The sequence below is a fragment of the Podarcis cretensis genome, assembly GCF_951804945.1.
Source record: "Podarcis cretensis genome assembly, chromosome: 15".
Classification (NCBI taxonomy): Eukaryota; Metazoa; Chordata; class Lepidosauria; order Squamata; family Lacertidae; genus Podarcis; species Podarcis cretensis.
The window spans coordinates 989,792-1,017,776 of NC_137185.1; the positions used below are offsets into that span (position 1 = coordinate 989,792).

The following is a 27,985-nucleotide window of genomic DNA, read 5'->3' on the forward strand; positions in this document are numbered from 1 at the left end:
CTTCTGCCGCCTGCGCCTCCCTTTCAAGGGGCACAAACGGACGGCGTTATTTTGGCACCACCTGAAAAATCCTCCACGCGCTGCTTTTCCCTCGAAGGAAAAAGCCCCCCCGAAGCAGCCCCCCTGGGTGCTCCTCCCTCCCTCGGCTCAGCAGGGAGTCCCGGGGGGGGGGGGCGAGCTGCGTCACAGTAGCCCAAAGTCCGCTGGCAGGTCCCGGGCCAGCCAGGCCGCCTTGGCCCGCCGCTCTCTGCGCTCCCCAGTCGCCCCGGCGGAGAGGCGGGCAGGAGGCGGAGCGGCGCGGCGCGGCGGCTCCCCGTTGGCCGCGGCTGCCCCGGAGAGGAGACGAGGCGGCTGGGACTCCGGGGACGGCGCCCCGCGCGGCTCGCTGGCTCCATGGAGTCTCCGCCGGAGCGGAGGGCGCCTGGGCCGGCGGCCGCCGAGCCCGTGTACCGGTTGGCGGGGGCGCTGGGCTCGGAGCTGCAGCGGCTCTCGGGCCTCTTCGGGCCGGGCGCCGTGGCCGGGCTGGTGCCGCAGGTGGTGCGTCTGCTGGAGCTCCTCGAAGCGCTGGCTTGCCGCGGGCCGGAGCGGGACGAGGGGCCGGGCCGGGCCCGCCAGCTGCAGGAGGCCGGCGAGCCGTCGGCGGGCCCGACGCGGGACTTGGCGCAGGTGGGCGGCGAGGCCGAGCTCGGCGGTGGGAGGGTGGCTCTCTGCACGCGCTCAGAGGCCCGGCGGGCGCCGGATGCGCTCGAGGGCTCAATCCTGGCACTGTCCGAGTGGAAACGGGAGGGAGGGAGGGAGCGTAGCTGGGCGCCAAAGCGCCCCTTGGGGAGGGGGGGGGGCGCCGGCTGGGAATAGCAAACCTTCCCTAGACCCTACTGCGCTGGATGCACCAGCGGGCAGACTCCGTCTAAAAAGGCACCTTTGGGTGTTCCTTGGGGGCGCCTGCTCCCTTCCGAGGTCGGTTCAGCAGCTGTGTGCAGGACTTTCCACGTGGGCCTCTCTGTGTGCGCCCAGTTTTAGATCCTCAGAAGGCCAAGGCTGGTTTTGTGCCCCTGGGAAGAAGGGGGGGGGGGCGATTGCTGGGTCCCAGCTGCCTCCTTGTCCTCTGCCTGAAGTGGCTCTGCCTGAGTCCAGTTGCCAAGAGGTTTCCTAATAGGCAGTGGCGTAGCGTGGGGGGTGCAGGGGGGGCCGGCCGCACCGGGCGCAACATCTGGGGGGGGCGGGCTCGCACTCGCAGCTCTCTGCCCCTACCTGGCTCACTCACTCTCTCTCACTGCTGTGCGAATCCGATCCGAGCCACCGGGTCGCCACCCACTGTGGGGGGGGGTGCCAGGCGTGCGGGTTAGGGGGCGCAAATTACTTGCCTTGCCCCGGGTGCTGACAACCCACGCTACGCCACTGCTAATAGGACAACTTTTGCCAACCTGCCGGCTGGCAGTGCCTGATGGGAGGTGCAGTTCACAATGTCTAGAGGGCTGCTCTCAAACAGCCCCCAGGATGAGCTGCTGTGAGCTGCCCACAGAGCGCTTTGCCTCCATCTCTCCACACATGCTTTCACACATGCTTTCCCTGGTCCAGCTTCCTCTCCCTCCTCTCCCTCAGGCTCTGGAGCTGCGGCTGGCTGAGGCCCAGGAGAGAGTGTGCCTCCTGCAGAGCCGTCTGGCCCAAGCTGAAGCAGAGAACCAGCGCCTCTTGGCTCAGCTGGCAGGCACCCAGTCCCAGGAAGGTGAGTTGCAAGGGAGGCGGGATTGGGGGGACGGACTGCACCAGCCACGCTCAGGTGCCTTGGACTGGCATGTGGGGTTGTTGTGCCTGGTCTGGGGGAATCTCCCAGGGTGGGGCAGAAACTCGCCTGCCTCGTGACTGGTGTAAATGTAACCCACGTGGCTGTGGGAGACGTGCTGCCAGCTGGTTAATGACTTGCTGCGTGCTGCCTGCCCGGGACCGCCCAAGACCTTGTCCTCTTTAAGGGCTTCCTCGTGTGCCCCTTGTTTCTCTTTTGCTTTCTCCTCCCTTGGCTTGCCAGGGCGTGGAGGAAACCAGAGCGAGGAGACAGGCTGGAGGGGCCTCCCAGAGCAAGAGCAAGCGACTATAGTGCAAATAACTGGGCAGGGCACATTCACAGGTTGCAGACGATGGAGAGATCTGGTTTTTCCTCTCCTGCACTGCAGGAGGTTGGACTAGATGACCCCTGGGGTGCTTTCCACCTTTATGATCCTGTGATTCTAGGAATGCCACACTTTTCTGTGACAAAGGGAGGCATTTCTTCAGCATTCAGTTGCATTTCTTACATGACGATTTCCTCCCTCCCTCCCATAATCTGGCCTGCTTTACTTAATGTGTGAAATGCAGTTGTCTGAATGTTGTGGGCAGTCTGGCTGGCATCTGTCTGTCTTGAGACACGATGGAGGTTTGAGACCCGCTGGCTTCCCTCACCTGCTTTAGCCGGCCAGTTGTGGGCAGTAGTGTAGTGGCAAATTCAGAAGTGCAGGATCCTGTCATTATAATCATAGCCATGCCCCCTTCTATGATGCAATAATCTTATAATTTGCAACTCTGGACCTCTACATCTCTGGGTGTGGGTGGCTATTGGCTAGTGCCTGTGACGTTGCTAAGGAGGAACAAGACTTCTGACTCTTGTGTCTCACAAGAAGTGGGAGTTGCATCTGGGTTGCTCTGCCCACTTTTGCCCCTGGCTCTGCCTGCCACTGGCCTGTGGACCCTGGAAGGTTGTCTGTGAAGGAATGTGGCCCCCAGGCTGAAAAGGCTTCCTTTAGACTCCGAGGCTGGGCGCTCTCTCCCCTCCGGGTAAATGAGCCTGGAAGTCCCTGCAGGAAACTTGAAGCCAAGGCCCAGATGAGTGGGTGGGTGCAGAGGAGAGGAACAGCAACAGGCTGCCCCTCTTCACACAGTGGCGCTTCTGTCTTCTCCTTTGCAGCCTGCACTTTCTCCCTCCCCCCTCCCTCTCTCCTTGCCTTGTTTTTGAAAAAGAGAAAACCCTTGACATTCAGCTGGTCCACTAAAGGCGTTGGCTTGGCTGCTGCTGGACTGTGTGCTTTAAGCAGCAACTTGGACTGTGTGTCAGCGCAGCAGGGAGGGTTGCGCACTTGTTCAACCATTTACTGTCCACGGTCACCCCCAGTCCCCCAAGCAGTGCGGAGTTCAACAGGAGCAGCGTTTCCCCAGATTCAGTTTCCTCTGGAAGGAGGTCAACGGAGGCTTAGGGTGTTTTGTAACAGCTGGATGGATCTACAAACAGGGCAGGTTTTGTAGTGATGGAGGCACAGTCTCAACACTCCGGCCTGCAGCTAAATCCACTGCCCTGCATTGCATCTCTGGGGAGAGGCAGGCACCCCCCCACCCCACAATATTCTTATCAAGCAACTCATTCCAGTTTTGTCCCTGCCCCCCCCCCGAGACCGAGGAGAAGGGAGATTCAGGGAACATTCAGGACAGGATGAAAGGACAGTGCAGTTACACTGTGGAACTCCTTGCTTCAGGAGGCAGTGAGGACCAACCACCAACCTGAATGGTTTGAAAGAGGATTAGAAAAATCCATGGAGGAGGAGGAGGAAAGGGCTATTGACAGCTACTATGGCTCTACTCTGCCTCTGCAGTCCGAGAGAGTTGCTGGAAGCCACAGAAAAGGGCTCTTGTGCTCCAATCCTGATTGCAGGTTTCCCACTGGAAGCACCTGGTCAGCCACTGTGAGCACAGGAAGCTGGACTTTTATGGCCCCCTTTGGCCTGATGCAGGAGGATTTTCTGATGTCCTTATCAAGCCCAAAGAGAGGCCGAGCCAAGTCCTTCCAGTTTTGTCCCCATCCTCCTTGTGGAGTCCTTCCGGACACGGAGACTGAGGATGGAGGGGAGGGAGCTGACAGGCAAGACCAGGCCCTGGGCTGGGTGGGGGATGGATGGACGGGCCAGCTGAGGTTGGTGGAGCTGCCTCCCTTGATGGCCTGACTTGGTCTAAGGCAGCTTCCTAGGATGATGGCAGGGACACCTGAAAGCCTCTCTTCCCTCATATGAACCTACCTGGGTTCTGAGATCTTTGGGGGAGGCCCTTGTCTCAGTCCCACCACCTTCACAGGGGTGCTTGGGGGGGACGGGGGAGGGGACCTTCTTGGTGGTGGCTGCTCTTGGAGATCTAGTTATCTGAGCGCAGGGAGAACTTGCATCGGCCAAAATTCTCCCTGATATTAATTTTACAAAAGGCCTGATTGATTTTAACGGATATCCTTTGTGTGATTTTAGCTTTTTGGATTTTATCTGTGTAGTTGTTTCCATTTGTGGAAGCCGCCTTGAGTCTGGGGAAGAGGTGGGACATACAATAATAATAATGATGATGATAGTAATAATAATAATAATAATAATACCATGGGCAAATGCCAGGTCAGGAAGAGTGTCTGAGGCTAGTGAAGGCAACCAAGGACCCTGCCAGAGCTGGGGGTGGTGGGTGCTGTGACCGTCCGCCCAGGGGCGCCACTCAGCTCTCTCGTCCTTGTCCAGAGAGCACCCAGCGCAGAGAGAAGGAGGTGATGCTGCGCCTCAAGGAGGTGGTGGACAAGCAGCGGGATGAGATCCGTGCCCAGGCCCACGAGATCCTCTGCAAGGCCCGGGACACTGAGGCGGTAAGGGGACGTGAGGGTGGGCAGGCACAGGGGCTGGCCTGGAGGGGACCGGCAGGCGCTCAGCACCATTCCTGCGGCACGTGAGAGCAGCGCTGTGTCCTGCATGTGAGGGCCCCTTTCCCCCTCCCCAGTGTGGGGCTGGCACTATGGGCCATAGCACCCTAGAGTTGGAAGGTACCCTGAGGTCATCCAGCCCAACCCCCGGCAACACAGTGCCTGTGTCCTCAGCTGCAGGAGCAGCTGAACCGCTTCATGACGGTCAACGAGGAGATTCGCCGCAAGCTGGCCATCGTCCAGGCCCAGCTGCAGAGCGCCCTCCAGAGGAAGGAGGAGCTGGAGAGCGCCCTGCTGGAGGCCCGCCAAGAAGTGGAGAGGCTGAGCAAGGCTGCGGGGGCAGCAAAAGAGGCCTTGAGGACTAGCGCCACGGTGAGAGGATGTAACCTAGAACTACGTATCGACTTGTAAAAATACTGGCAGACCGCGGTTTACAGTAATAGCCTTGCATTCTGCCAGTCTGTGGCAACCTGGTGCTCTCCATCAGCCCAGATGTCCAAATATCTGGGTGGCACTAAGTTGGTGATGGCTGCCCTCTGCGGACCCCCCTCGATGGGCTCCAGAGAGGGTGGTCTGCGGGAGGCAGGAGGCTGGGCTAGTGGGATGGGGGTCCTGACCTCTCCCCACCTTCTTGTAGGACCAGGAGGCGGTGCCTGGCCTTGAGCTTCCTGGCAGCGGCCAGGGCAGGAGGTCCTACTCGAAGGAAGAGCTGCAGCAGATCCTGCAGGAGCGCAATGAGCTCAAGACCAGCCTGTTCCTGGTGCAAGAGGAGTTGGCCTATTACCAGCGGTCAGTTTATTCCTGCCTTTGCAGGGGGTTGGACTGGATGACCCCTTGGGTCCCTCCTAACTCTCCATTTCTATGATCCTATGTTGGGTGTAGGGAGGGGGAAGCCAAGTAGTCCTACTGGCCAGTTGCTCTTAGAGGATCGAATCCCTAAGCAGAGGGATGTGCAGTTTTATCCAAGAGTTGGGTTCCTGTAAGTTAAGAAGTAAGGGACGCAGGTGGCACTGTGGGTTAAACCACAGAGCCTAGGACTTGCTGAAGGTCGGTGGTTCGAATCTCCACGACGGGGTGAGCTGCCGTTGCTCAGTCCCTGCTCCTGCCAACCTAGCAGTTCAAAAGCACATCAAAGTGCAAGTAGATAAATGGCTACTGCTCCGGCGGGAAGGTAAACGGCGTTTCCGTGCACTGCTCTGGTTCGCCACATGACCCGGAATCTGTACACCGGCTCCCTCAGCCAATAAAGCGAGATGAGCACCGCAACCCCAGAGTCGGCCACGACTGGACCTAATGGTCAGGGGTCCCTTTACCTTTACCTTAAATTAAGAAGTGGGGAAGCTGTGGCCGACCAGGTCTTGTGCAACCACAACTTCCTCCTGAGTTAAGTGGCTTCAAAGATGTAAGGATGGACACTGACTTGGGTGCCTTTAAAAGAGGAGGAGCAGGAGAGGGCTATCGAAGGCTTCTAAACACCAGGGCTCTGTTCTCCTTCCAGGGGCAGAGGCAGTAAATGTCTATGGGGTGCCAGTGGCTGGGAACCCAAAGTGGAGAGAGTGTTGTTGCCCTCGGGTCCTGCTGGCTGCTGGCTCCCCATGGGGGCATCTGGCTGGTCACTGTGAGGAGAGGAGGCTGGGCTAGATGGACTCTCTTTGGCCTGATCCAGCTGCCGGGCTCTTCTTGACTCCCACCAACCCTGACTGCTGGCTGTGGGAGCTCAAGATCATATGGAACAGCTGTTCTCAACCTGTGAGTCCTCAGATGTTGTTGGACTACAACTCCCATCATCCCTAAGCTCTGGCATTGCTAGCTAGGGGTGATGGGAGTTGTAGTTCAACAACATCTGGGGACCTACAGGTTGAGAGAGGCTGATCTGGAAGGTCACAGGTGTTTGGAACGTTGTTAGATGCAGTAAAAATGACTCAAAGCAACTTACAAATTCAACAGGAATGTTAAATCAATACAATCAATAATGTCAGTCATTGCAGATAGTAGCCATGGATGGCCTGAGACTCTGTGAACTTGTCTAATCCCCTTTGAAAGTCATCTAGGTTGGTGGCCATCGCTGCCTCCTGCAGAAGGGAGTTCCACAGTTTCACAATGAGCCATGCAAAGCAGTCCTTCCTTTTCCTTGTTCCGAATCCTCCCTCTTCCGACGTCTGTGCTCCCGAGCCCTGGAGATTCCTGGGTGGGAGGGAGGTGCAGGCCCTTCTGTCTCCCTTTGGTGGGAAGAGTCCATTTCCTTCCTTCCAAGTCTCTCCTGAGACTCTCCTGCCTCTCTTCACCCCCGCAGGGAGTTGCTGAATGATGAGCGGATTCCCAGCCTCCTCCTGGATGCCGTGAAATCCACCATCAAGAAGCAGCGCAGGAAGATCCGGGCCAAGATGCTGGGCACAGCAGAGGAGCCCCTGAGCAGGTGAGTCTCCTGCTGCCTCTGCCTGAGCAATACCTGCAGGGCCGGCGTGTGTCTGGCCCACCTGGGACTCTGGCAGGAAGAGCCAGTGGCTGAGGAAGCTCCTGGCCCTGGGTCGCTGTAGATGCACTGGGACAGGCCTGGCTGGGACTGACTTTTGGGGACTGAGAATATCTTGCTGAGCAGGACAGTCTATCCTACACTTCCTCACAGATGGCTCACCTGTGGTCCTCCGGTTTCTGTTGAACTCCAACTCCCAGCAGCTCAGTGGTCAGGGATGATGGGAGTTGTAGTCCAGCATCAACCAGAGTAACACAAGCTCCCAGCCTCTGTGGTAATAATAATAATAATAATAATAATAATAATAATAATAATAATAATAATAATTTATTTATATCCCACCCTCCCCAGCCAAGACCGGGCTCAGGGAGGCTAACACCAAATATAAAAACAATTGATTGAAATACAGCTTCAAAAACAAGATTAAAATACAACTTTAATACATTAAAATGCAGCCTCATTTCAGTGGAAACTCAGTCAAAAACTTCTTTGGGGATAAAAACGTCAAGTCTTCCCCAAGGCTAACCATCCAGACTGGTCCTACGTGGGCCAGAAAAAAGCCAGGGAAGTCCCCAAATAGGAGTTCCAACACAGAAGGAGAAAGGAAAAAATAAAGAGGGGAAGGGAATCAAATTGGTACACATTATTATTGTCGTCAATTAAATTTATATCCCATCCTTCTTTAAAAAACAACCCCGTTGCCCTGGCTGAAAGCAGGAGGCGCCTGGGTCACTCTGTGCGCGCTGGAGGTCCTTCTGCTGGTTTCACTGAAATGCAGAGTTGGGAGGGGACCCCAGGGGTCATCTAGCCCAACCCCCTGCAGTGCAGGAATCGGTTGTGCTCGGGCGACAGAGCGCTTCTTCAACCTGCTTTGGCTGTGCAAACCTCCAGTTCCAGTTTGTGCTCGGACCCCACTGGCAAAAGACCTGACGGCCTGACCTTTCTCTTCCCAGCGACGAAGAGGAGGAGGGTGTGTGGCCGGCGCCCCCCACGGGCTCGGACTGTGTGGACGGCCGCCTCCCTGAGTCCAAGATCCGGAGCTTGTAAGTGGAGCCCCGTTGGCAGAGGGGTGGCTGCTTTGGCTGGAGTGAGAGGCAGGGGCACCCGTCTCCGGAAGAGCAGCCGGGCAGCAGGGCAGCTTGCACAGAGAGACCAAACTGGCCCCATCCAGTCCAAGCCTGCAGAGTCTTCAAGAGAAGGACGAGGAGGAGAGCCGCTGGGCGGCAGATGGCGGTCTTAAATTCAGAATTAAACAGGTTTAATTTGAAGGCAGCCTCCAGTTTAATCAGCCTGAGTGAAGCAGGATCACAGTGGCTGGAGAAGAGGCAGGAGTCTGCAAAGGATGGTTTTGCATTTACAAACCTTTCAAGCCTGGTGCTTTCCAGATGTTTTGGACCCCCCAGCTGTGGGGCTATGCTGCCTGGTAGATGCAGCCCAAAACATCTGGAGGGAATCTGGTTAGGGAAAGCTGTTCTGACTTCTTAGGGATGGCTTAATCATGCTACATGGCTTAGGGATGGCTTAATCATGCTTAATCATGAGAGCCAGTGTGGTGTAGTGGTTAAGAGCGGTAGTCTCGTAATCTGGTGAACCGGGTTTGCTTCCCTGCTCCTCCACATGCAGCTGCTGGGTGACCTTGGGCCAGTCACACTTCCCTGAAGTCTCTCAGCCCCACTCACCTCACAGAGTGTTTGTTGTGGGGGAGGAAGGGAAAGGAGAATGTTAGCCGCTTTGAGACTCCTTAAAGGGAGTGAAAGGCGGGATATCAAATCCAAACTCTTCTTCTTCTACAACCTTAGCAGTTTTATACCTGCTTTTTAAAAAAAAAAACAAAACAAAGATTATTTTTACATCCCACATTTATCCTCCTATATATGCTTCCAGGAGCACAATGAGGAATGCATGGTTCTCCGCTCCCCTTTGATTCTCACAGTAACCCTGGAGGGTGAGGCTCTCAGTGGCTGCTAGTTGTAATGCACAAGCAGTCAATGCCTCTGAATCTGGGAATTGCAAGCAGGGAGAGTAGCTGCTGCCTTCAGGTCCAGCTTGCAAGCAGAGGAGACTGGACTAGATGGGTGCCCTCTGGCCTCACCCAGCTGCTGTGGGGCTCCTGGGATGGTTCTTAGGGGGGGTGAGCGGCGTCCTCCTTCCCGTATGACCTCAGCTGGGGGAATGGGCTGGACACCCGCCATTTCTGCCTCCAAACTCTCACCCAACCAACCAGTCTATTATTTAGATCATGTTTCTTTTTGTTCTGCATGAGAACTTGGAGTGGTTTCACAGCATCAAAATAGAAATTAACATGTACAACAAACCACACAAAAACAAAACACAAAATTTCAGCCAGCAATCGCAAACTCTAATAATCCAGTAAATGGTAGCAGTGAAATCAAATCGAAGATGCAAAAACTCCACTCAAAAGCGAATGTTCTGGTTCTTCTGTGGGGCATTTCTCGACCTCTGCCAAACTCCACTTTTCTTTCTCTTTCTGTTTCTCATTCTCATTCTTCTCTCTCTCTGCCTGCAGTTTTGGCCTCTGGTACCGAGGGAGGAGCAAAAGCAGCTCGCCAGAAGACTGCCCTGGAGCCTGGGAGATAGTTGACCCTCAAGATGTGGGTCCTGAGGAGGAGGAGGAGGAGCAGGAGCAGGGAGGGAGGGAGGCCTCCTGCAGCTTCAGCCCCCCAAGTGGACCCTCGCCCTTCCCTTGAGCCAGACGCTGCTGGCTGAACCCACAACAGCGCCCTGTCCGGGCTGACCCCACAAAGAAGGCAGGCTCACAGAGGTCGCTGCCTGGCCTGCGGAAACAGCTCCAGCCTGGGAGAGGGAGGGAGACAGCCTTGCAGAAGGCTCCTCTCGTGGGACTCTGCAGAGTCCTGCTTGAACCCAGGCCTGCAGCACAGCCGCTGGGAGGTGTCTCTGGCAGTTGTCTGCTGGTGCTGAGGGGAGAGGCGCAGAGGTTTTTATTCCTGCATAGCGTGCTCTGCTTGGCCGGGGAAGCAAGCTCCCCGTTTTGAGATGTGTGTGCACTGATATAGCTGACTTGTAGAGCTGGGGGAATGTGAACCTGCTTTTCGCGTCAGCTTTGCTGGGGGGCTGATTTTGCCTGGGCTCCAAGGACTTTTCAGTGTGTCTTCCCCGTTGCCCCCCCCCCCCCGCCACTGATGTATGAAAGGCAGGCGGAAGCGCTGCTTTGAACACACTTTAACCTGGAATCTCATGTAGGAAAGTGCCCTTAGAACTATGCCTCAAAATCTTCCTGACTCCGTGAAGCACAGTTTGAAACCTAAAGCACTTCCCTCCGTATAATTTGCACGCGTTTGGGGAATGTGATTTGTTTTTGTGAGAGATGTGTTTATATTGCACAAGAAGATCCCCAAGGTAGTTAACAAACATTGCAATTAAAATGTCAACCTTTGAAAGCGAATAAAGCAGGAGCCAGTAAAAGACTGAGACATGCAGCAGGGGGAGTGGGGCCACATCGTCCCGTTAAAGGTCAGGAGAATCCCATGGTGTCGTTCCAGCACTGAGAAACTATTAAATTTGTGCCAGCCCCAACGGGGGGGGGGATTTATTATTGGCCAACTGGGGTGCCACCTGCACCCCCAGAAAAAAGGGCCTGCTCTCCATTTGCCACCCAAAGCCTGCCCTCTGACCCAAATCTGAATGAAGGGGACGGAGGTACAAAGGGTGATAACCTGGAGGTGGGCTGGAAGTCCATGCAGATATTTTTACAAGGGGTGACCTGGGTTCTCGATTAGTCAAGGAACAGGTCTATGCATTAGGAATGGGCCCTCCCTCCAGGTGCAGGGGGGGCCCTCAGAGGTTTGGGGTGGTGGTGGCTGTCAGGGGTAGCGACCCCTGAGCTGTGGGGCTCCCTCCCAGCAGAGGTGCGCTTGGCACCTTCACTGGACAGGGCGGCAGGCGCATTTCGCCACCCTTGGATTCTTTGGACATTTTGGAAATGTATATTTTTAGCACCCACCTTATTTCTGTGATGAAAAGTTGTTTTAAACTGTATTTTTAAATATATAAATATATTGTGTTTTAATTGTTGCAGCCTGCCTTGGGACCTTAGGATGATGGGTGGGTTAATTAATTAATGAATGAATTAATTAATTATATCATATAGGAAGCTGCCTTCTTAGACTACATCAGACCATTGGTGAAATGCAGAAGATGAGTGAAGGGCTGGTGGGGGCATTACAGAAAGTGTGTGTGTGGTTTTTTTTTTTGGGGGGGGGTCCTCACTCTGTCACCAGGATTCCCTCCAAATTTAGGGCCCCTCCAAATGACTTATTGATGAGAGTGTCCTTTCTGATTTCCTTGCCCCATACGTATATGGAGAACGCGTTCTGCCTACTCTCTATTTAACCATTAGAATCATTTCCTTGTAGAGTTGGAAGGGACCCAAAGCCTCCTCAATTCCCGCTCCCTGCAATGCAGGAATTGCAGCTGAATTCTTATTAATTAATTCTGATTTGTTTGTGGGGCGGTGATTCGACAGTGAGCCTCCCTCCTGATCTGCCTGGCGGGTATCGTCTGCTAATCATTTGTTCATCCCACATCATGATTCTCTATTGATTTCCTAATTGCAAGAAGTCAATTTAAACAGCAAAAATGTCAACTGCAGCAGAGTGCTTGACCAATCTGATATTACCTATCAATGGTGGCACAACACACCTTAGCCAAAGCAGGGTAAGGTTGCCGAGTGATTATGAAACCAGCCGTGAAATGCATGTGTTTTTGGCTTTGTGCATACAATAAAACCAATTTAGTTTGACAGCTGCTGCTAGTTGAATCAATGAGCGTGGAGCAGAACATAGCAGCATTCGTGGATTGCTATAGCTGGCCGTTCCCCTAAGAAAGGCTGGGATTTGAGAGCAGCTTCAACCATTCATAGAATAAGCACAGCACACCATTCTCCCACCGCCAACTCCCTTCAGAAGGATTCGGGACTTCCAAAGAGAACTAAACTTCCCCAAGACTAGAGACATCCTTTATATTAAAAGAAGATGAAAGTCAATTTTCTAAGCTGAGTTCTACAGTGGGGCTCCAAACCCCGCAGGTAGTTTGCGCAGTACAACACACAGAATCCGGAGTCTTGGAGCCGGCTGCCATTCTTGCACACTTAACCCTGCCATCGTAAGTCCCTGCGGGTCCTTTTAGATTCATTGCTGCTGCTTGAGGCTCAAGTAGCCTTGGTGGTGAGGAATGCCTTCCATCAGCTTCGACTGGTGGCCCAACTGTGCCCCTATCTGGACAGGGGCAGACTAGCTTCTGTGGTCTGTGCTCTGGTATCCTCTAGGTTAGAATGCTGCACCTCATTATACATGCGGCTGCCTCTGAAAATGGCTTGGAAACTTTGGCTGGTGCCGAATTCAACGGCTAGGTTGCAAGAGGGTTTGAGCATACAGTGCCAAACCTGGACTGACTGCATTGGCTGCCAACCAGTTTCCAGGCCCAATTCAAAGCACTGCTTTTGACCTATAAAGCCTTAAACAACTCAGGGCCACAATACCTCAAGGATCACCTCTCCCCATAGGAAGCAATCCAGACGCTGCTATCACCATCTGAGGCCCTTCATGTGCCACCTCTGCAAGAGGTCCGGGGGGGGGGGCTCCCCACTTGTGGGATGTTCTCCCCAGGGGGGGTTCACCTGGTGCCTTCATTACAGATTGTCAGGTGCCCAGTGAAAACATTCCTCTTCTTCCCAGGCCTTTGACTAATTAAACAACCTATGAAACTGTGTGTTGGGGTGCATTTTTGAGTTTTTCTATTGTAAACTGCCCCGTGATCTTCGAGTGAAGAGTGGTATAGAAATTTAATAAAGAAATGCATGAAATAAAAGAAACCCAAACACCTACAATTCACAGATTTTCCTGGAAAGAGGTGTTGGTGATGGGTGGGCCGGATTTAGCTCTGCAACGCAGAAAAGCCTGGGACACAGACTCCGGCTGGACACGAGTCCTCAAGCAGCAAAGGTGGCGGCGGCAGGGGGACTGTCTCTGTGCAAAGCATCCATCGGAGCAGGAAAAAGGTGTTTCCTGTTAATCTGCTGACACAAAGCTCTGCTAAAGGCGAGGGAGTGAACAGGAAAGACCCTACAAGGCCCTTGACTCCCCTCTTCACTGTGGGACTTTGGGTTGTGCCAGTTCCTTAGCTGCCTCCATGGGGCTCCCTCCTGGAGCCTGTTCTGAGAGCTGGGAGGATGTCTGGGACCTTCTGAAGGCCTTTATCAAAGAGGCACCACTGAAAAATCGCAGCCATCATTGAGAAGGTTTCTGGATCACCAGACACACTGGGGGAAGGAGATGACTCCCTTCCCTCGACCCCAAGAGGCGCCCTCTGCAACCACAGCTTCCCTTGCTCTTCCTCTTGCATTTGGCTAAAGATAGCCAGGGGCCCATGTGTGTCTGTCCCTCTGTTGGCCTTGCCCTCTGCGCCCCTCCACCCACCTCCCACTTTGCTTCCTCAGGAAAACCCAAGGAGGAAATGGGCGGGAGAAGCAGAGCAGGAAGGAGGCGGCTCAGGAGTGGTGGCCACAGCAGCCCACCGACTGGGCAGAGAGTCAGTCTAGTGGGACTCCCTAAGGAGGGTGATGGAGCGCTGGGCCCTGCCGCTATTCCTCTGCCTCCAGGCGCTGGGCTTGGGGGACGGGAGCAGCAACCCTGACCTGGACCCCAGTGGGAGAAACGTCTGCAGGTCCAGCAGGTAGGAGAGCACCCCCCCCCAGTGGAGGGTGGTGGAGGGTCCCTCGCTTCCAGGCTGGGAAAGTCAGGCAAGTCCCAGTCCATCTTGCTTAGCACGACCTCCGTGTGGCTGTGGCTCTCCAGGATGCAGGCAGAGACGGGCCTTCCCCCCCCATCACTGCCCACCTGGGATCCTTTTGAACTGCACTGAGGTGCCACGGAGGGGCCTGAACCTGGGACTGACCTTCTGCATGCAAAACAAGGGTTCTATCCTTGCCTCCATAGTATAGGGAGTTGCCATCTACCAAGTTGCACCTTTGCTCCATCTAGCCTGGTACTGGCAGCTCTGACTGGCAGCAGCTACTCAGGGTCTCAGGCTACTCGCTGGCTTTTCCCCATCACTGGCCCCCTAGATGCCTTAAGGCAGGGGTAGTCAACCTTTTTTATACCTACCACCCACTAATGCATCTTTCTTGATGGTAAAATTTCCTTACCGCCCACCAGTGCTCGATGGAAGGAGGATTCAGCTGGTGCCGTAGAACCCCCTACTGCCCACCTAGAATCCTGAAACGCCCACTAGTGGGCGGTAGGGACCAGGTTGACAACCCCTGCCTTAAGGGTTCAGACCTGCGTCCTCCTGCTCTGCGGCTGAGCTACAACCCTTCCCTTGTATATGAGATTCTGTTCCTCGTGGTTCTTTGGGACTGGATTTAAAAAGGAACACAAGATGCGGCCTTGGGCTGACCCAGCTTGCTATTGCCTGCACTGACTGGCAGCTGCTCTCTGGGGTTTCAGACAGGGTCTCCCATCCTTTCCTGAACTGAGCCTGGGGCGTTCTGCATGTGGAGAAGATGTTCTGTGTCACTGAGCTGTGGGGTGGGGGCAGAGTGTGTGGGCCCCATGCCGTGCCCTCTGCTTGAGGCGCATTTTCCACTTCTGAATCTCTCCCCCACCCCCACTATTGTGTTTTCGGTTTCCTGCCATTCATACTGAAGTCTATTTAAGTTTGGGACTGCTCTGTTCAAAGCGAAAGGAGGAAGAAACAAAACCACTTCTCTATGGGCACATTCATTCAGGGGCCGTGAGCCTGTGTGCCCCCCCCCCTTCCCTGGATGATGATGAGGCTTCTGCTCCCATCCTCATCCCTGACCATTGACCCTGCTGACCTGCTGGGACTGAGCTGGAAGTCAACAACAGCTGCCCCCCTCCCTGCATTTAGGGTCACCCACAGAGCCAGCAAGGGACCTCTTGCAAAGTTTCCCCTGCCGATCGATAGCTAAACTCAAAGTGGAGGGAGTGGAGCCCCCTTGGGTGACATGCTCTGTAATAAAGAATCATGGAACTGTAGAGACGGGAGGGACACCCAAGGGTCATCTAGTCCCACCCGCTGCAATACGGGCTCAAGGCGGGCTCCGTTTCCTTACTGGGCTCAGTAGGCCAAAGTGACCAGTCTGGAAACAGAGAAAGCTGAAAAGTGAACTTCAAAGACACCCCCTCTAAAAAAAAGTTGGGGGGGGGAGAGGCAGGCCTGTTCTTAATGGCTGTGGGAGTTAATAATAATAATAATAATAATAATAATAATAATAATAATAATATATTTGTACCCTGCCCATCTGCCTGGATTGCCCAAGCTACTATGGGCGGCTTCCCGTTTATATGAAAACATAATAAAACATCACACATTAAAAAGCTTCCCTAGGCAGGGCTGCCTTCTAACAGTTACAAAAGTCTCCTTGACATCTGAAGGGAGGGTGTCCCACAGGGTGGGTGCCACCACCGAGAAGCCCTCGGAGCTGAATCTCAGTGTCCAGGCTGAACGAGGGGGGTGGAGACGCTCCTTCGCGTAATAGATGGCGCCATCAAACTGCGACTCTTCCTGGGTACTTTTGCCAGCGGAGGGTGGTGCTGCTGGGGGGGGGGTAACCAGAGAGTGGGAGCCCCCGTCATTGTAGGGGGTTGGACAAGATGCTCCTTTGGGCACCTCCCAGCTCTACAATTCTATGATGCTATGACTCTCCCAACTGCAGCCCAGCAGAGTGCCTTTTTGTTTGCTGTTTGTCTGTTTTTCTGTCCCACCACTAGCCACCCGCCAGTCTTCACCTGCTGCCCAGGATGGAAACAAGAGGGCCAGGAGTGCACAGCTGGTGAGCATGCCCACCTTTCCCTTTCTCTTTTGGTTCTCATTGCCCAAGAATGAGGGCTTGTCTGAACGCCTCCTTCTGTCTCCTTCGTGCCGCGGCCAGCACTCTGCACAGGAGCAGACGCCTGCCGGGAGGGGGAAGTCTGTGTCCGCCCGGGGGTTTGCCGCTGCCGGCCTGGATTCTTTGGGGCCAACTGCATTGCACGTGAGTACTGGCTTCAGGGTGAGGTGGGGGGGGGCACAGGCAGACAGAGTGGGAGGGGGCTGGGAGACAGACAGACGGACCACCTGGTCCGCGAGGGCAAATGGGGCTCTGCCCCAACCACCTCAGCCAACCCCCACCTGCCTGCCTTCTGAATGGCAACCAACCCAGGCGTGGGCTCTGCTTCTCATTGGCTCTCTGGCGCCACCTACTGCTAGGCTCCCTGCCTTCTGCCCACTGGGGCTCCCACACAGTGGACAAGTGCAGGCAGTAAAAGGTAAAGGTAAAGGTACCCCTGCCCGTACGGGCCAGTCTTGACAGACTCTGGGGTTGGTGTGCCCATCTCACTTAAGAGGCCGGGGGCCAGCGCTGTCCAGAGACACTTCCGGGTCACGTGGCCAGCGTGACAAAGCTGCATCTGGCGAGCCAGCGCAGCACACGGAAACGCCGTTTACCTTCCCGCCAGTAAGCGGTCCCTATTTATCTACTTGCACCCGGGGGTGCTTTCGAACTGCTAGGTTGGCAGGCGCTGGGACCGAGCAGCGGGAGCGCACCCCGCCGCGGGGATTCGAACCGCCGACCTTTCGATCGGCAAGCCCTAGGCGCTGAGGCTTTTACCCACAGCGCCACCCGCGTCCTTCAGCGCCACCCGCGTCCTTAGTACTACGCAGGCAGTACCACGCTGTAATAATAATTTTTATTTATACCCCGCCCTCCCCAGCCAAGGCCGGGTTCAGGGCGGCTAACAAGCAATAATAAAAACAAGTTGAATGAATACAACTTAAAAACAAGATTAAAATACAACATTAAAATATTGAAACATTAAAATATTAAAATGCAGCCTCATTACAGGAGGAGAAAAGGAAAAAGGAAAAAGAAAGAGGGGGAGGGAGGGAATCAAATTGGCTCCAAGCCAAAGGCCAGGCGGAACAACTCTGTCTTACAGGCCCTGCAGAAAGAAAACAGATCCCGCAGGGCCCTGGTCTCATGAGGCAGAGCGTTCCACCAGGCCGGAGCCAGTGTTGAAAAGGCCCTGGCTCTGGTTGAAGCTAATGTAACTTCCTTAGGGCCCAGGACCACTAGGGTGTTGCTGTTTATGGACCTTGAGGCTCTCCGTGGGGCATACCAGGAGAGGCAGTCCTGTAGGTACGAGGGTCCTAGGACGTGAAGGGCTTTAAAGGTCAAAACCAGCACCTTAAATCTGACCCTGTACTCCACCGGGAGCCAGTGCAGCTGGAAAAGCACTGGGTGAATATGCTCCCATGGCAGAGACCCTGTGAGGAGCCTCGCTGCAGCATTCTGACAGCTTCAAGGGCAGCCCCACGTAGAGCAAATTACAGTAGTCAAGCCAGGAGGTGACCGTCACATGGATCACTGTGGCCAGGTCGGGGCGGGAAAGGTAAGGGACCAACTGCCTGATGCGGCGAAGGTGGAAAAATGTCGCCTTGGCTGTTGCTGTAACCTGCGCCTCCATGGAAAGGGAGGTGTCAAGGATTACACCCAAACTCTTAACAGAAGGCAATGGCACTAATTGGGCCCCCGCAAGAGAAGGGAGTTGGTCCCTCATCCCCATGCCATCCCGACCTAGCCAGAGGACCTCTGTCTTCAAAGGATTTAGTTTCAATCGGCTCCCACGAAACCATCCAGCCACAGCTAGACAAAACAATGGCAGCTTCCAAGTTCCCATGTCAACCCTTGATTCAGAAGCATGAGGACTAGAACCCTCGTTTATTTTAATGGGGAGAGACACAGCTCTATGGCAGAGGGAAGAGTCCTGGCCTGAAACCCTGGAGAGCGGCTGCTGCTGCTTCCAGTCAGTGCAGGGAATGCTGAGCGAGGCAGCTTCTTCACCACCTGCCCTTCCCTTCCAGGCTGCCCTGACCAGTACTGGGGTCCGGACTGCAAAGAGAGCTGCGCTTGCCACCCCAACGGGAAGTGCGACCCGGCCAACGGAGAGTGCCGCTGCCACCCTGGGTGGTGGGGCCCCCTCTGCCAGTCCGTGTGCCCGTGTGGGCCCAGAGGCCGCTGTGACCCCCTCACCGGGGTCTGCCATTGCGAGCCAGGCTGGTGGGCGCCCGACTGCAGGCGCCAGTGCCCTTGCAACCTCTCCGGCTCCCGCTGCGACCCCGTGACGGGCCGCTGCCTCTGCCACCGGGGCTGGTGGGGCAGGAGGTGCTCCTCGCTCTGCAGCTGCCACGGCTCCCCCTGTGCCCAGGAGACTGGCCGGTGCGAATGCCGCTCAGGACATTGGGGGGCGGCCTGCCAGGCCAGCTGCCAGTGCCTGCACGGGACCTGTGCCCCCCAGGACGGGCGGTGCACCTGCCACACCGGCTACCAGGGCGACAGCTGCAAGGACCCCTGCCCTGCTGGGAAATACGGGCTTCAGTGCATGCAAAGGTAAGCTGGCTGAAAGCTGCCATGATATATTTCTGGGAGACGGTGGTATATAAATATTTCTATGAATACGTGCAAGCTGGGGGTTTGTGGCTAGGGCTGAGCCTGGCCCCACACAACACTAGCCATGGCGGGGGGGGGCAGGGTTCAGTATACCTGAAGGAGCATCTCCACCCCCATTGTTCTGCCCAGACACAGAGGTCCAGCGCCGAGGGCCTTCTGGCTGTTCCCTCATTGCGAGAAGCAAAGCTGCAGGGAACCAGGCAGAGGGCCTTCTTGGTGGTGGCACCCGCCCTGTGGAACACCCTCCCGTCAGATGTCAAAGAGAACAACAACTACCAGACTTTTAGAAGACATCTGAAGGCACCCCCATTTAGGGAAGCTTTTGATGTTTGATGCATTACGGTATTTTAATACTTTGTTGGAAGCCGCCCAGGGTGGCTGGGGAGACCCAGCCAGATGGGTGGGGTATAAATAATGAATTTATTATTATTATTATTATTATTATTATTATTATTATTATTATTATTATATTGGGGAAGCCCTTCTCCTGGGCACCCACTTCCTCTCTTCCACATCCTGCCTCTCCCCACAGCTGCGGCCACTGCCAGGACCGCAAGGCCTGCTTTCCCGTGGACGGATCGTGCCCGGCCTGTGCCCCGGGCTGGAACGGGACCCACTGCAAGCAGCCATGCCCACCGGGGCACCATGGGGAGAACTGTGCCCTGCTTTGTCCTCCCGGCTGCCGGCGAGGAGAGAGCTGCCACCCAGAGACGGGTGAATGCCGGAGCTGCGAAGCAGGCCTCACAGGTGCCAGGTGGGAGCAGGTGGGGGCCGGTCGGGTGTGGGAAGCGGCCCTGACCTGCCTGGAGTGTAGGGAGGGCAGCTGGGGAAGGAGAGGGGCTCCATGGGGCTGGTGCAGGCCCTGCTCAACGACATGGGGGGAGGGCAAGCCAGAGTGGTGGAAGCTGCTCAGAGGGGCACCCCTCCTTCTTCACAGGCTCTGGTGCCACCTACTGCTCGGCTCCCTGCCTCCCGCCCTACGGGCATCAGCCACCACTAGTTTGTGGGTGGGTGCCTTAGATGCCCTTGGAAACTCAACCTGGGACCTTCTGCACACCACGTCAGGTGTCCTGCTGCCCTCCCCTGCAGGTGTGAGCTCTCCTGCCCAGAGGGCTTATTTGGAGATGGATGCCGGTTTGCCTGCCCAGACTGCTTCAACGGGAGCTGCGACCCGGCCTCTGGGGCCTGCATGTGCCAGGCTGGGTTCTGGGGCACCAGGTAAAGTGGGGGGGGGGAGGCTTGTGGAGGAAGAGATGTGGGCTTCCCCCTCGGCTGCTGCAGCTCGGAGACTTCCTGCTCCTCTCTCTCCCTTTGCAGCTGCAACTGGACCTGCCCTGAAGGGTCCCACGGCTCCAACTGCTCGGAGCCCTGCCAGTGTGGGGGGCGCCTGTGCCACCCTGTCACCGGGGACTGCCAGTGGAGTAAGTCACTAAGGGCACAAAGGCAGCACAGAAGCAGCAGCAGCAGCTGAGTCAGGCCATCAAAGACCAGTATCCTGCTTTCTTGGTCCCCAAATACCCTAAAGAACCCAGGAATTTAAGTGGACCTGGAGGCCCCATAAGAACATAAGCACCCTCTTCTCACAATGGCCACCCTGATGCCTCAAGCCTGGAAATGGTTTAAATTTGCAGAAAAGGGAACGTCCTTCCTTACTAAACCACCCCCCTTCTAGGACTGTATAACCAAAGCAACCTTTAGACCAATGCAGGCATTACGGCCTCAGTACCAAGTCACCCCGCTTGATAATCCAGCTTGAGGAAGAGTTCTGGTGGGGGTTCAACACCCTGCTCACTAATTGGTGATGTTTTAGTTGCTCTTAATAATAAAGGGACTTCTGGATTTCTTTCAGTGGCAATTTGACACTTTGCCTTGCATGAAAATGTCACGTCTCTCTGCCACTGAACATGGGGAGAGCCAGGATCTTGGTGGGCCAGGCCAAAAGGGGCCAATCAGACACCCCCAAGGCAGGACGGAGTGTGGCAGAGACACTCTCCCCACCTGCAGTTACAAGCAACTGGCCTCTGATAGGGGAGATAGAACATAGAATCACAGAACCGTAGTTGGAAGGGAGCCTGAGAATCGCCTTGTCCGACCCCCTGCAACGCAGGATCCAACCTGTAACCTTGGTGTTTTCAGCACCACACTCTTAACAACTGAGCTATACAGGACCACGCTTAGCTTATTTATTTTGCATGCAAAGGATTGGCAAATGGTGCACCAGGATATGGCCCCTGATGTCCTTGCTTTGAGAAAAGCAGGACTGCAGCTGCACCCACTGAGCAAGGCAGCCAGAGATGGGGGTGGGGGTGGCTTGGAGTGTTGGACGAGGACCTGTGAGAGGCCAGGGTTCAAATCCCCACCCGGCCATCATGACGCTCACTGAGGTGGCCTTAATCTAGTTGCCACCCCTCTCAGCCAACCTCACAGGGTTGTTGTGAAAATAAAAGGGGGAGGGTGGAGGAGAACCACGTGTGACACTTTGAGCTCCCTGCAGGAAAGGTGGAGTGTTTTATAGATGCCACCCCTGCTTTCCAGCACAGCCAGGCCTTGCTTCTGTGATCATCTCGGAGGTGGGGGCTTCTTCCCTTGCTTTCTCTGACTTCTCTGTCTCCCCAAAAGGACAGAACCAGGCAGCCCTCTTAGCAGGAATCCTGACCCCTTTGATTCTCCTCGTCCTCCTCTGTATGTGTTGTTGTTGCTGCTGCTGCTGCTGCTCCTCTGAGTCCACCTCAATGGACGCCAGGTACTGATACAAGGCCGTGGGGAGAACCCCGACACTTTGTTTAGCAACAGCCACGTGCCAGCTGCTGTACACAACCTCTGCCTGGGGCGCTGACACTGTTTGGAAACAGAAATTGCCGGGGTGGTGGTGGGTGGAATGGGGGGGGGGGCAGTTTTGAGAAACAGTTAAGCCAGCCTTGGACTTAGAATAATGTGGACTAGAAACATGCTTTGTTTTCAAAGGAAGGCCTAGAGCACTTATGCAAAGGGTCCCCGTGGCACCTCCAGCTTAGAAGGTCCAGGTGGCCGGCGAAAAGACCCTTCTCTGCCAGGGATTCTGGAGAGCTGCCAGTCAGAGCAGGCAATATTTGTCTTCTAGAAGATGGAGTACAAGGCAGCTGCCTGTGCTTTAAGACAAGGCCCACAGTTCAGTGGTGCAGAGTGCCTGCTGTGCATGCAGAAGGTTCAGTTCCAATGGCCCCTCCAAGCAGGGCTGAGAGATGCCCTTGTATGATCCCTGGAGAGCCGCTGCTCTCATTAGAGATCCAGCGAGATCTGCCATACTGATTTCTGAAGTGCTGGTGGTATTCCACGCATCATAAACTGTTGGAGGAGCATCTGGGTCCTGTGAGCCAGAGCCCACAAATAGGCTGACCACCTCAGAGACTAAGAACTGGGTCAGAAACCACACCTGGAGCTGGAAAAGGAGCTGCTGAGTGTCTTTTCCCCAGCTGTGCTCCGTGTCCCACAGCACCAGGAGAGGGGGCCCCACCTGTGCACAGGAAATGTGTGTGTGTGTGTGTGTGTAAGGCCTTTGTCCCTGCTTGTCACTTGCACAATGCCCAACACCCTCCTTGTGTGAAATTGGCATCTCTTTGCTCCCTCCCCAGGCCGGCAGCTGCGGAGGGAGATCCCATCTCCCGCGTGAAGCACCACGTTCTGGGGACGTTGGCCAACCTCAGCCCCGCCTTGCCCTGCTTCTCCTTGGGGGGCTACAAGCTCCCACGCGTGACAGGTGAGATGTAGCCAGGGGCTGCTGCTGCCTTGTGAAAGGCTTTGTCCAGCTTCTTGGCCTCCTGGTGCCCCTTGGAAGTAAGAAACGGTCACACGGCTCAGGGACAGGACAGCTGCTTTGCATGCAGAAGGTCCTAGGTTCAATCCCTGTCAGTGTAGCCAGGTGAGGATGATGGGAACATCCCCTGCCTGAACTCTGGAGAGCAGCTGCCAGCCAGCATTCTTCAGTCTGGAGTCTCAAGAAGCTGCTGGACTACAAAACACATCATCCTTGGCTAAGCTACCTGTGGATGATGGGAGTTGTAGTCCCAATGGAGGACCAAAGGTGAACAGCACTGGTGTAGGCAATACTGAGCCAAGTGTATACGTAGTAGAAGGCAGCTTCAATCTATGGTTACACGTAACTTGACAGTGGAGAGCTCCCTCCCACTTGCTGTCCTAAGAGCTGGGGCAGGTGCGCCTGAGCTGAGCTACTGCAAAGCAATGGTACCCCACCCCCCAAGATCTGTGGGGCAACAAAGCCTGGGAAGGAGAAGGGATGGGTGCTGAGTGAAGGCCTGTGATTTAGAGATCCAGGATCTGGGAATCTTCCTGTTTGTGCCTTGCTCTAAACTCTCGTTAATTTATTATTTATTTCATAAAATTTATACCCCGCTCGACTGTAAGAAGGGAAAACCCTCAAAGCGGTTTACTAAAAGGATAAAACAATAAAATTATCAATGCACAAAGCTGACAACTCTCTCCCTCTCTCCTCCCCCCCCCCCCCGCTTTGGGCAGTCTCCCACCATGATGCCGAGATCCCCTTCAACCCCAGCTTCATTGAGCCCCCATCAGCCGCCTGGCCTTCGGACAGCTCCTTCTCCTCCTCCTTCGACACAGACGACCAGGAGGACACAGCCTCCCCTGCCCAGGAAGGTAGGGCTGTGGGTCTTGCTCCCTTCTTCCCATTGGCCTCCCTAGAAGGCTGGTGAGGTGGGGGGGGGCGGGGGGGCACAGTGTGGCACAGTGTGGCACAGTTCAGTTGCCAAGACCTCGGCTACTGAGTCACACGCTCAGCCACAGTGATATGGTCTCCAGCAGTGGGTGGGAAACCTTTGTTGGCCCAGATGGGGACATTTGGATTTTTGAGGGAGGGGGCCACCCCTCTAAATCGCCTCCCTGACCCCCAGGTCAGGCCCCCCTCCCATGCAGAAAGCAAAGGCACACACACAAACGTAAACATTGATCTTACAAGGGATCTGGATAAAAGCTGAGCCCTTCTCCCCCTCCTCTGCCTGAGCCCCACACTCAGGGCTTTTTTGCAGCTGAAACTCACCGGAACTCAGTCCCAGCTCCTCTCAACTGGGGGCAATTGCCATTCTAAGAGAACACGGTGATTTCCAGCACCTCTTTTTCTAGAAAAATAAACTGCCCATGCCCCTTTCTTTCAGCAGCCGGTGCTGAGCACCAGCCAGGATTCCCCCCGGAGGAGCCAGCCTTGAACTCGGAGCCCTTCACCATCCCCCGCACCTCCAGCATTGCCAAGGCCAAGTGCCCCTCCGTCTCCTTCGCAGAAGGCACCCGGTTCATCTCTCAGAGCCCCAGAGGCTCCACGGAGGCCCTGAACCCCACCTGGAAGGCCAAGGCCCCCTGGGGCTCAGCCCGAGCCACCTCCTTGCAGCAGCCTGCAGCAGACCCTGCAGGGCAGGAGGGCCTCCCTGCCATGGGCGATTCGCCGGGGGGATGCTACGAGAACGTGGAGGCCGGTGGTCGGGAGGAAGGGAGCCACAGACCCTGCTCCTCTTCCTCCTCCACGCAGAGGAGCAGCTCCAGGGGCCACAGGAAGCGGGGGAACAGCTCTCGGCACGTGGCCCAAAGAGTGGAAGCCCTGGAGGCTGCCTCCAAAGCACAGACCAAGGGCCCCAGCGTCACCACCATCTACGTGACCGTGGGCAAGGCGGGGGGCGAGGGGCCGGTGCAAGCTGTCCTGCAGCGGCTGGGAAGCCTGCAGAGGGCCAGGCAGCTGCCCAGGGAGGAGGCGCAGCAGCGGCCCAGGAGAAGGAGCCTGGAGGGCCTCCTCCAGAAGCCGCCACGGAGGAGAGGGCTGCTGGACTCCGAGGGGAACGCCGGGAGGCTGCTGCCCCAAGGTGGGACCAGCCAGAAGGCTGCCACCATGCTCTGTGCTGAAGCCAGCACCCCGGAGGAAGCGGCTGAGGCCCAGGGCTTTCCCAAGGGGCCAGGAGCTTCTGCTGGTGGAGAGAGTGGCGTCAGCGGCAGCAGTGAGTCACCCAGCAGCCACAACCAGGCTGGAGGAGGTAGAGGAGGCCCCTTGCTGGAGAAGGAGGAGCAGGAGCCAAAGTATGAGAATGTCTCTGGGTGGTCTAGCTCTCCGTAGGCACCTAGAACCTACCCCACCCCCAAGAACCTTCACGGAAGCCACTTGGAGGAGAGCCAGCCATGTAAAAGGCCATGTCTATCGCTGGGGCCGGGAAGGGGGCCCGTGGCTCCACCGGACGCTCCTTTCCTGCATCTGGCAGAAATCTGCCATATGGCAACTTGAACAAGGGGCCAGGAGAGTCCAAAGAGCTGATTCTCAAGTACCGGCTTTCGAATGAACTTCTGCATATCTACTTGTCTGTTTTAATTTGCAGGCCTTGTGTGGCTTTGTTGTATTGGGTTGCCGTGAGGTTTTATAATATTGTTTTTTTTTTAAATAATCTTTATTACTTTTCAAACTTACAACAGACAAGAAAAAAGAACAAAAGAAGAAACAATACAATGAACAATACAAAACACAACCTTAACACTAAATTAAACAAAACAAAACAACAACAATTTAAAAAAACATATAGCATACCATTTCGTTAGTCTATCTTTCATTCCCTTATTTCATCGACTTCCTCTCACCTCCCTTTTTGCATTCCACTTCTGTTACTTGTTTCAGCAAATCCTTTCCATCTTTCTCTATTTTTATCATTATGAATGTCTGAACATATTTTTAACCTTAATTTCCATTAATACTAAAATACTTATTTATACTTAACTCCTTATAGCATTTCTGCTAAAGCCATAAAGTTTCATTCCAACAATTTTCAAACACTCATTAATTTTACAATATTTCTATGTACAAACTTTAGACTTTCCCAATCTTCTACCACCATCTCTTCTCCCTGGTCTCGGATTCTGCCAATCATTTCTGTCCATTCCATATAGTTCATCAACCTGGAGATCTTCTGTCCGAGGCTCTTAAATATTTTCCAAGTCCCGAGAGGTTTTATAATATTGAACTTTCTTTCTTGGTAAGCAGCCTTGCAGTCAATTTGGTGAAAGGCCGATTTAAAATAACACAGATAAAAGGAGTGGCACGTGCATGCACATCCCTTTGCGCCAATCCCTGGTTTTTATCCTGAGTTCCTCACAGGCTAACAACTGCTAGAAACTCCCCTGGGACCTTGCTCTCCACTATCACACACCTAAAGTGGCTGGGAAGCCCCTCCGGCTCACCTGCAGTATCTTCAGTCACTCAGGAAATGCTTACCTTTGTGAAGAGCCCCTGCACAGACATCCTTTATTCTCCTGAACTCTGAATTCTCCCAGAACTGACTTCTATGAAGCTGAGCCAAGTTTCTTCATGTCTTAATACACGGAGAATACCGGATCTCTCCTGATTTCCCTGGTGGGGAATGTTTACGCTTCCCTGACAGAGAATATTCTGAGCGTCATGACGCCAGTTTTGGTGTGGATGCTCCGCAGGCCTGGATGGAACCACTGTAAGGAAGATGAGCAGGGGAGGTACCTGGAATCAAAACCAGATTATTACTATTATTGATTAGTATTATATTATTTCCACTTAAAGAGATTTATTAGCTGCTCTGCAGCTGGAACCCTGACAGCAGCATATAAGAAGTCAAAAGCAAATGTAAAAGCAGGATAGTATAATACACAGCCCAACTGTAAAACTGGGCAGTGATAAATTTCAGTCATAAAAATGTAAAACTAACAAGTTTTAAAAGACTGAGGTGAACAAACAGACATTTTTTCAGCTGGTTCCAAGAGCAAAAGCAAAGTGGAGTGGGGGGCAAGAATAAGAAGACCCTTTCTTAAGTCACCGCCTGCCTTAAACCTGGGGGATGGGAAGTGGGGTCTCAAAAAGAGCCTCAGGCACAACAATATCAATTTAAATATCCTGGCCACCTATGTCGATGGTGCTTTGAAATGCAAAAGCGGCACTTTGAGTTGCACTCATGACTGGTCCAAGAGTCAGCACAATTGTGTAAGAGAGATGCCATCATGCCCAGTCCCAGTTACAAAACACTGCTGCATTTTGCTCTGATTGTAAAGCACTCTCCCAAAATATTTACAGAGCAAGGATAGCTGTGGCCACAAGGGGGTGCTGCTGCCACTGGCAACAGACCAGCCTCACCTGGCGCAGGGTGCTTCAGATTAGGCACCCAATAGCACCCTCCACTCCCACAAAGTCTGCTAATCTGAGGGAGTGTGACACCACCCAGATCACGCTGGACACCGCCTCCCATCCCAGAGGAACCGCCTGTCCACAGCACCACTGCCTTGGCTTCTGTGCCTTCTTTGGCAATCCCTCGTAGCCAAATAAGATTGTCTTCCATAAACACGGTTTTAACAATGAGTCCGTAAGTGACTGTGGAGGCCAATTCTGGATCCACACAGTGGGGACAGTGGTTTCCGGGCGGGAGTTGATCATGGTGTGGATTTGCCAAGTGTGCCTTCCTCTTAGCATGTTTCTCCCTTGTGTCCTGAGTTTGAGTCTTCAAATCTCGTGACACCTTTGGTAGAGGCTGTTCTCCAATTGGAGTGTTTGCAGGCCAGTGTTTCCCAATTGTTGGTGTTTATACTTTTTTTTTTTTTTTTTAGGGACGCAGGTGGCGCTGTGGGTTAAAGCCTCAACGCCTAGGACTTGCCGATCGAAAGGTCGGCGGTTCGAATCCCTGCGGCGGGGTGCGCTCCCGCTGCTCGGTCCCAGCGCCTGCCAACCTAGCAGTTCGAAAGCACCTCCGGGTGCAAGTAGATAAATAGGGACCGCTTACCAGCGGGAAGGTAAATGGCGTTTCCGTGTGCGGCTCTGGCTCTGGCAATAATTTATATGCCACCCATCTGACTGGCTTGTCCCAGCCACTCTGAAAGACTTCCTCCCACTTTTCTCCTGGTTGTTGCCCATCTCTGCTAAAACTACCAGAAGTTCTGCAGCAAGCAGGCCCCCTTGGCTGTGGGCTGAGCTGCTCTTTCTGCCTCGTGAGCTCCAATGGCCACCCCAGCAGCTTGGAGGGCAGCCCCTTCAGGCTCATGCCAACCAGAGCTTGGCATGGAGGTGGGCAGGGAGGACACCAAACCCAGAGGCCCACCCCCACTCCTTGCATAAGCACAAACTATGGCTGGGGGGGGGCAAGGAGGGACCGCACCTTTGCAGCCTTTCCAGGGGACACCCAAAGAGCATCGTTTCTTGGCCTCCAGGCACAGGAATTCTTTGCTTTCCATTCCCGCAAGAAAGGCTGACTGATCCTGGGAGCAAAGCAACCCAGTCACACGACGCTGGACGTCAGGCAGGGCTGGCTCAGACGTTGGGGAGGGGGTCTTCTCTGTGGCAGCC

The 27,985-nt window shown here is 54.7% G+C and overlaps 2 protein-coding genes across 5 annotated transcripts; both read left to right on the forward strand.

Moving 5' to 3' along the window:
• The first annotated feature begins 360 nt into the window (after positions 1 to 360).
• Positions 361 to 11,940, forward strand: RILP (Rab interacting lysosomal protein). 2 transcript variants are annotated; one of them, XM_079956081.1, is made up of 8 exons: positions 361 to 666; positions 1,603 to 1,726; positions 4,512 to 4,633; positions 4,868 to 5,059; positions 5,325 to 5,476; positions 6,981 to 7,103; positions 8,114 to 8,203; positions 9,688 to 11,940. In XM_079956081.1, the coding sequence occupies exons 1-8, from the start codon at positions 394 to 396 to the stop codon at positions 9,866 to 9,868; spliced, it is 1,257 nt and encodes a 418-aa protein (XP_079812207.1). In that variant the 5' UTR covers positions 361 to 393; the 3' UTR covers positions 9,869 to 11,940. The 2 variants fall into 2 exon arrangements, with proteins under 2 accessions (XP_079812207.1, XP_079812206.1); XM_079956080.1 differs by having other exon boundaries at positions 375 to 666; positions 4,862 to 5,059.
• Positions 11,941 to 12,071: 131 nt separating this feature from the next.
• SCARF1 (scavenger receptor class F member 1) lies at positions 12,072 to 27,235 on the forward strand. 3 transcript variants are annotated; one of them, XR_013833717.1, is made up of 12 exons: positions 12,072 to 13,871; positions 15,932 to 15,993; positions 16,093 to 16,194; positions 18,063 to 18,588; positions 19,181 to 19,402; positions 19,738 to 19,866; positions 19,966 to 20,069; positions 21,268 to 21,391; positions 22,260 to 22,384; positions 23,161 to 23,298; positions 23,814 to 25,049; positions 25,634 to 27,235. XR_013833717.1 is itself a non-coding variant. In XM_079956079.1 (11 exons), exons 1-11 carry the CDS (start codon positions 13,759 to 13,761, stop codon positions 24,755 to 24,757), a joined length of 2,589 nt encoding a protein of 862 aa, XP_079812205.1. In that variant the 5' UTR covers positions 12,072 to 13,758; the 3' UTR covers positions 24,758 to 25,066. The 3 variants fall into 3 exon arrangements, 1 of the variants encoding a protein (XP_079812205.1); XR_013833718.1 differs by having other exon boundaries at positions 23,817 to 25,049; positions 25,634 to 25,763; XM_079956079.1 differs by lacking the exon at positions 25,634 to 27,235 and having other exon boundaries at positions 23,814 to 25,066.
• The last annotated feature ends 750 nt before the right edge of the window (positions 27,236 to 27,985 follow it).

Coding starts and splice junctions, on each gene's coding strand:
- SCARF1 (XM_079956079.1), top strand. CDS start 13,759: ATGGAGCGCTGGGCCCTGCCGCTATTCCTCTGCCTCCAGGCGCTGGGC. Junction 20,070..21,267: donor CACCGGGGACTGCCAGTGGA/GTAAGTCACTAA, acceptor TCTCCCCAAAAG/GACAGAACCAGGCAGCCCTC. Junction 22,385..23,160: donor CAAGCTCCCACGCGTGACAG/GTGAGATGTAGC, acceptor CGCTTTGGGCAG/TCTCCCACCATGATGCCGAG.
- RILP (XM_079956080.1), top strand. CDS start 394: ATGGAGTCTCCGCCGGAGCGGAGGGCGCCTGGGCCGGCGGCCGCCGAG. Junction 1,727..4,511: donor AGGCACCCAGTCCCAGGAAG/GTGAGTTGCAAG, acceptor GTCCTTGTCCAG/AGAGCACCCAGCGCAGAGAG. Junction 8,204..9,687: donor GAGTCCAAGATCCGGAGCTT/GTAAGTGGAGCC, acceptor CTCTGCCTGCAG/TTTTGGCCTCTGGTACCGAG.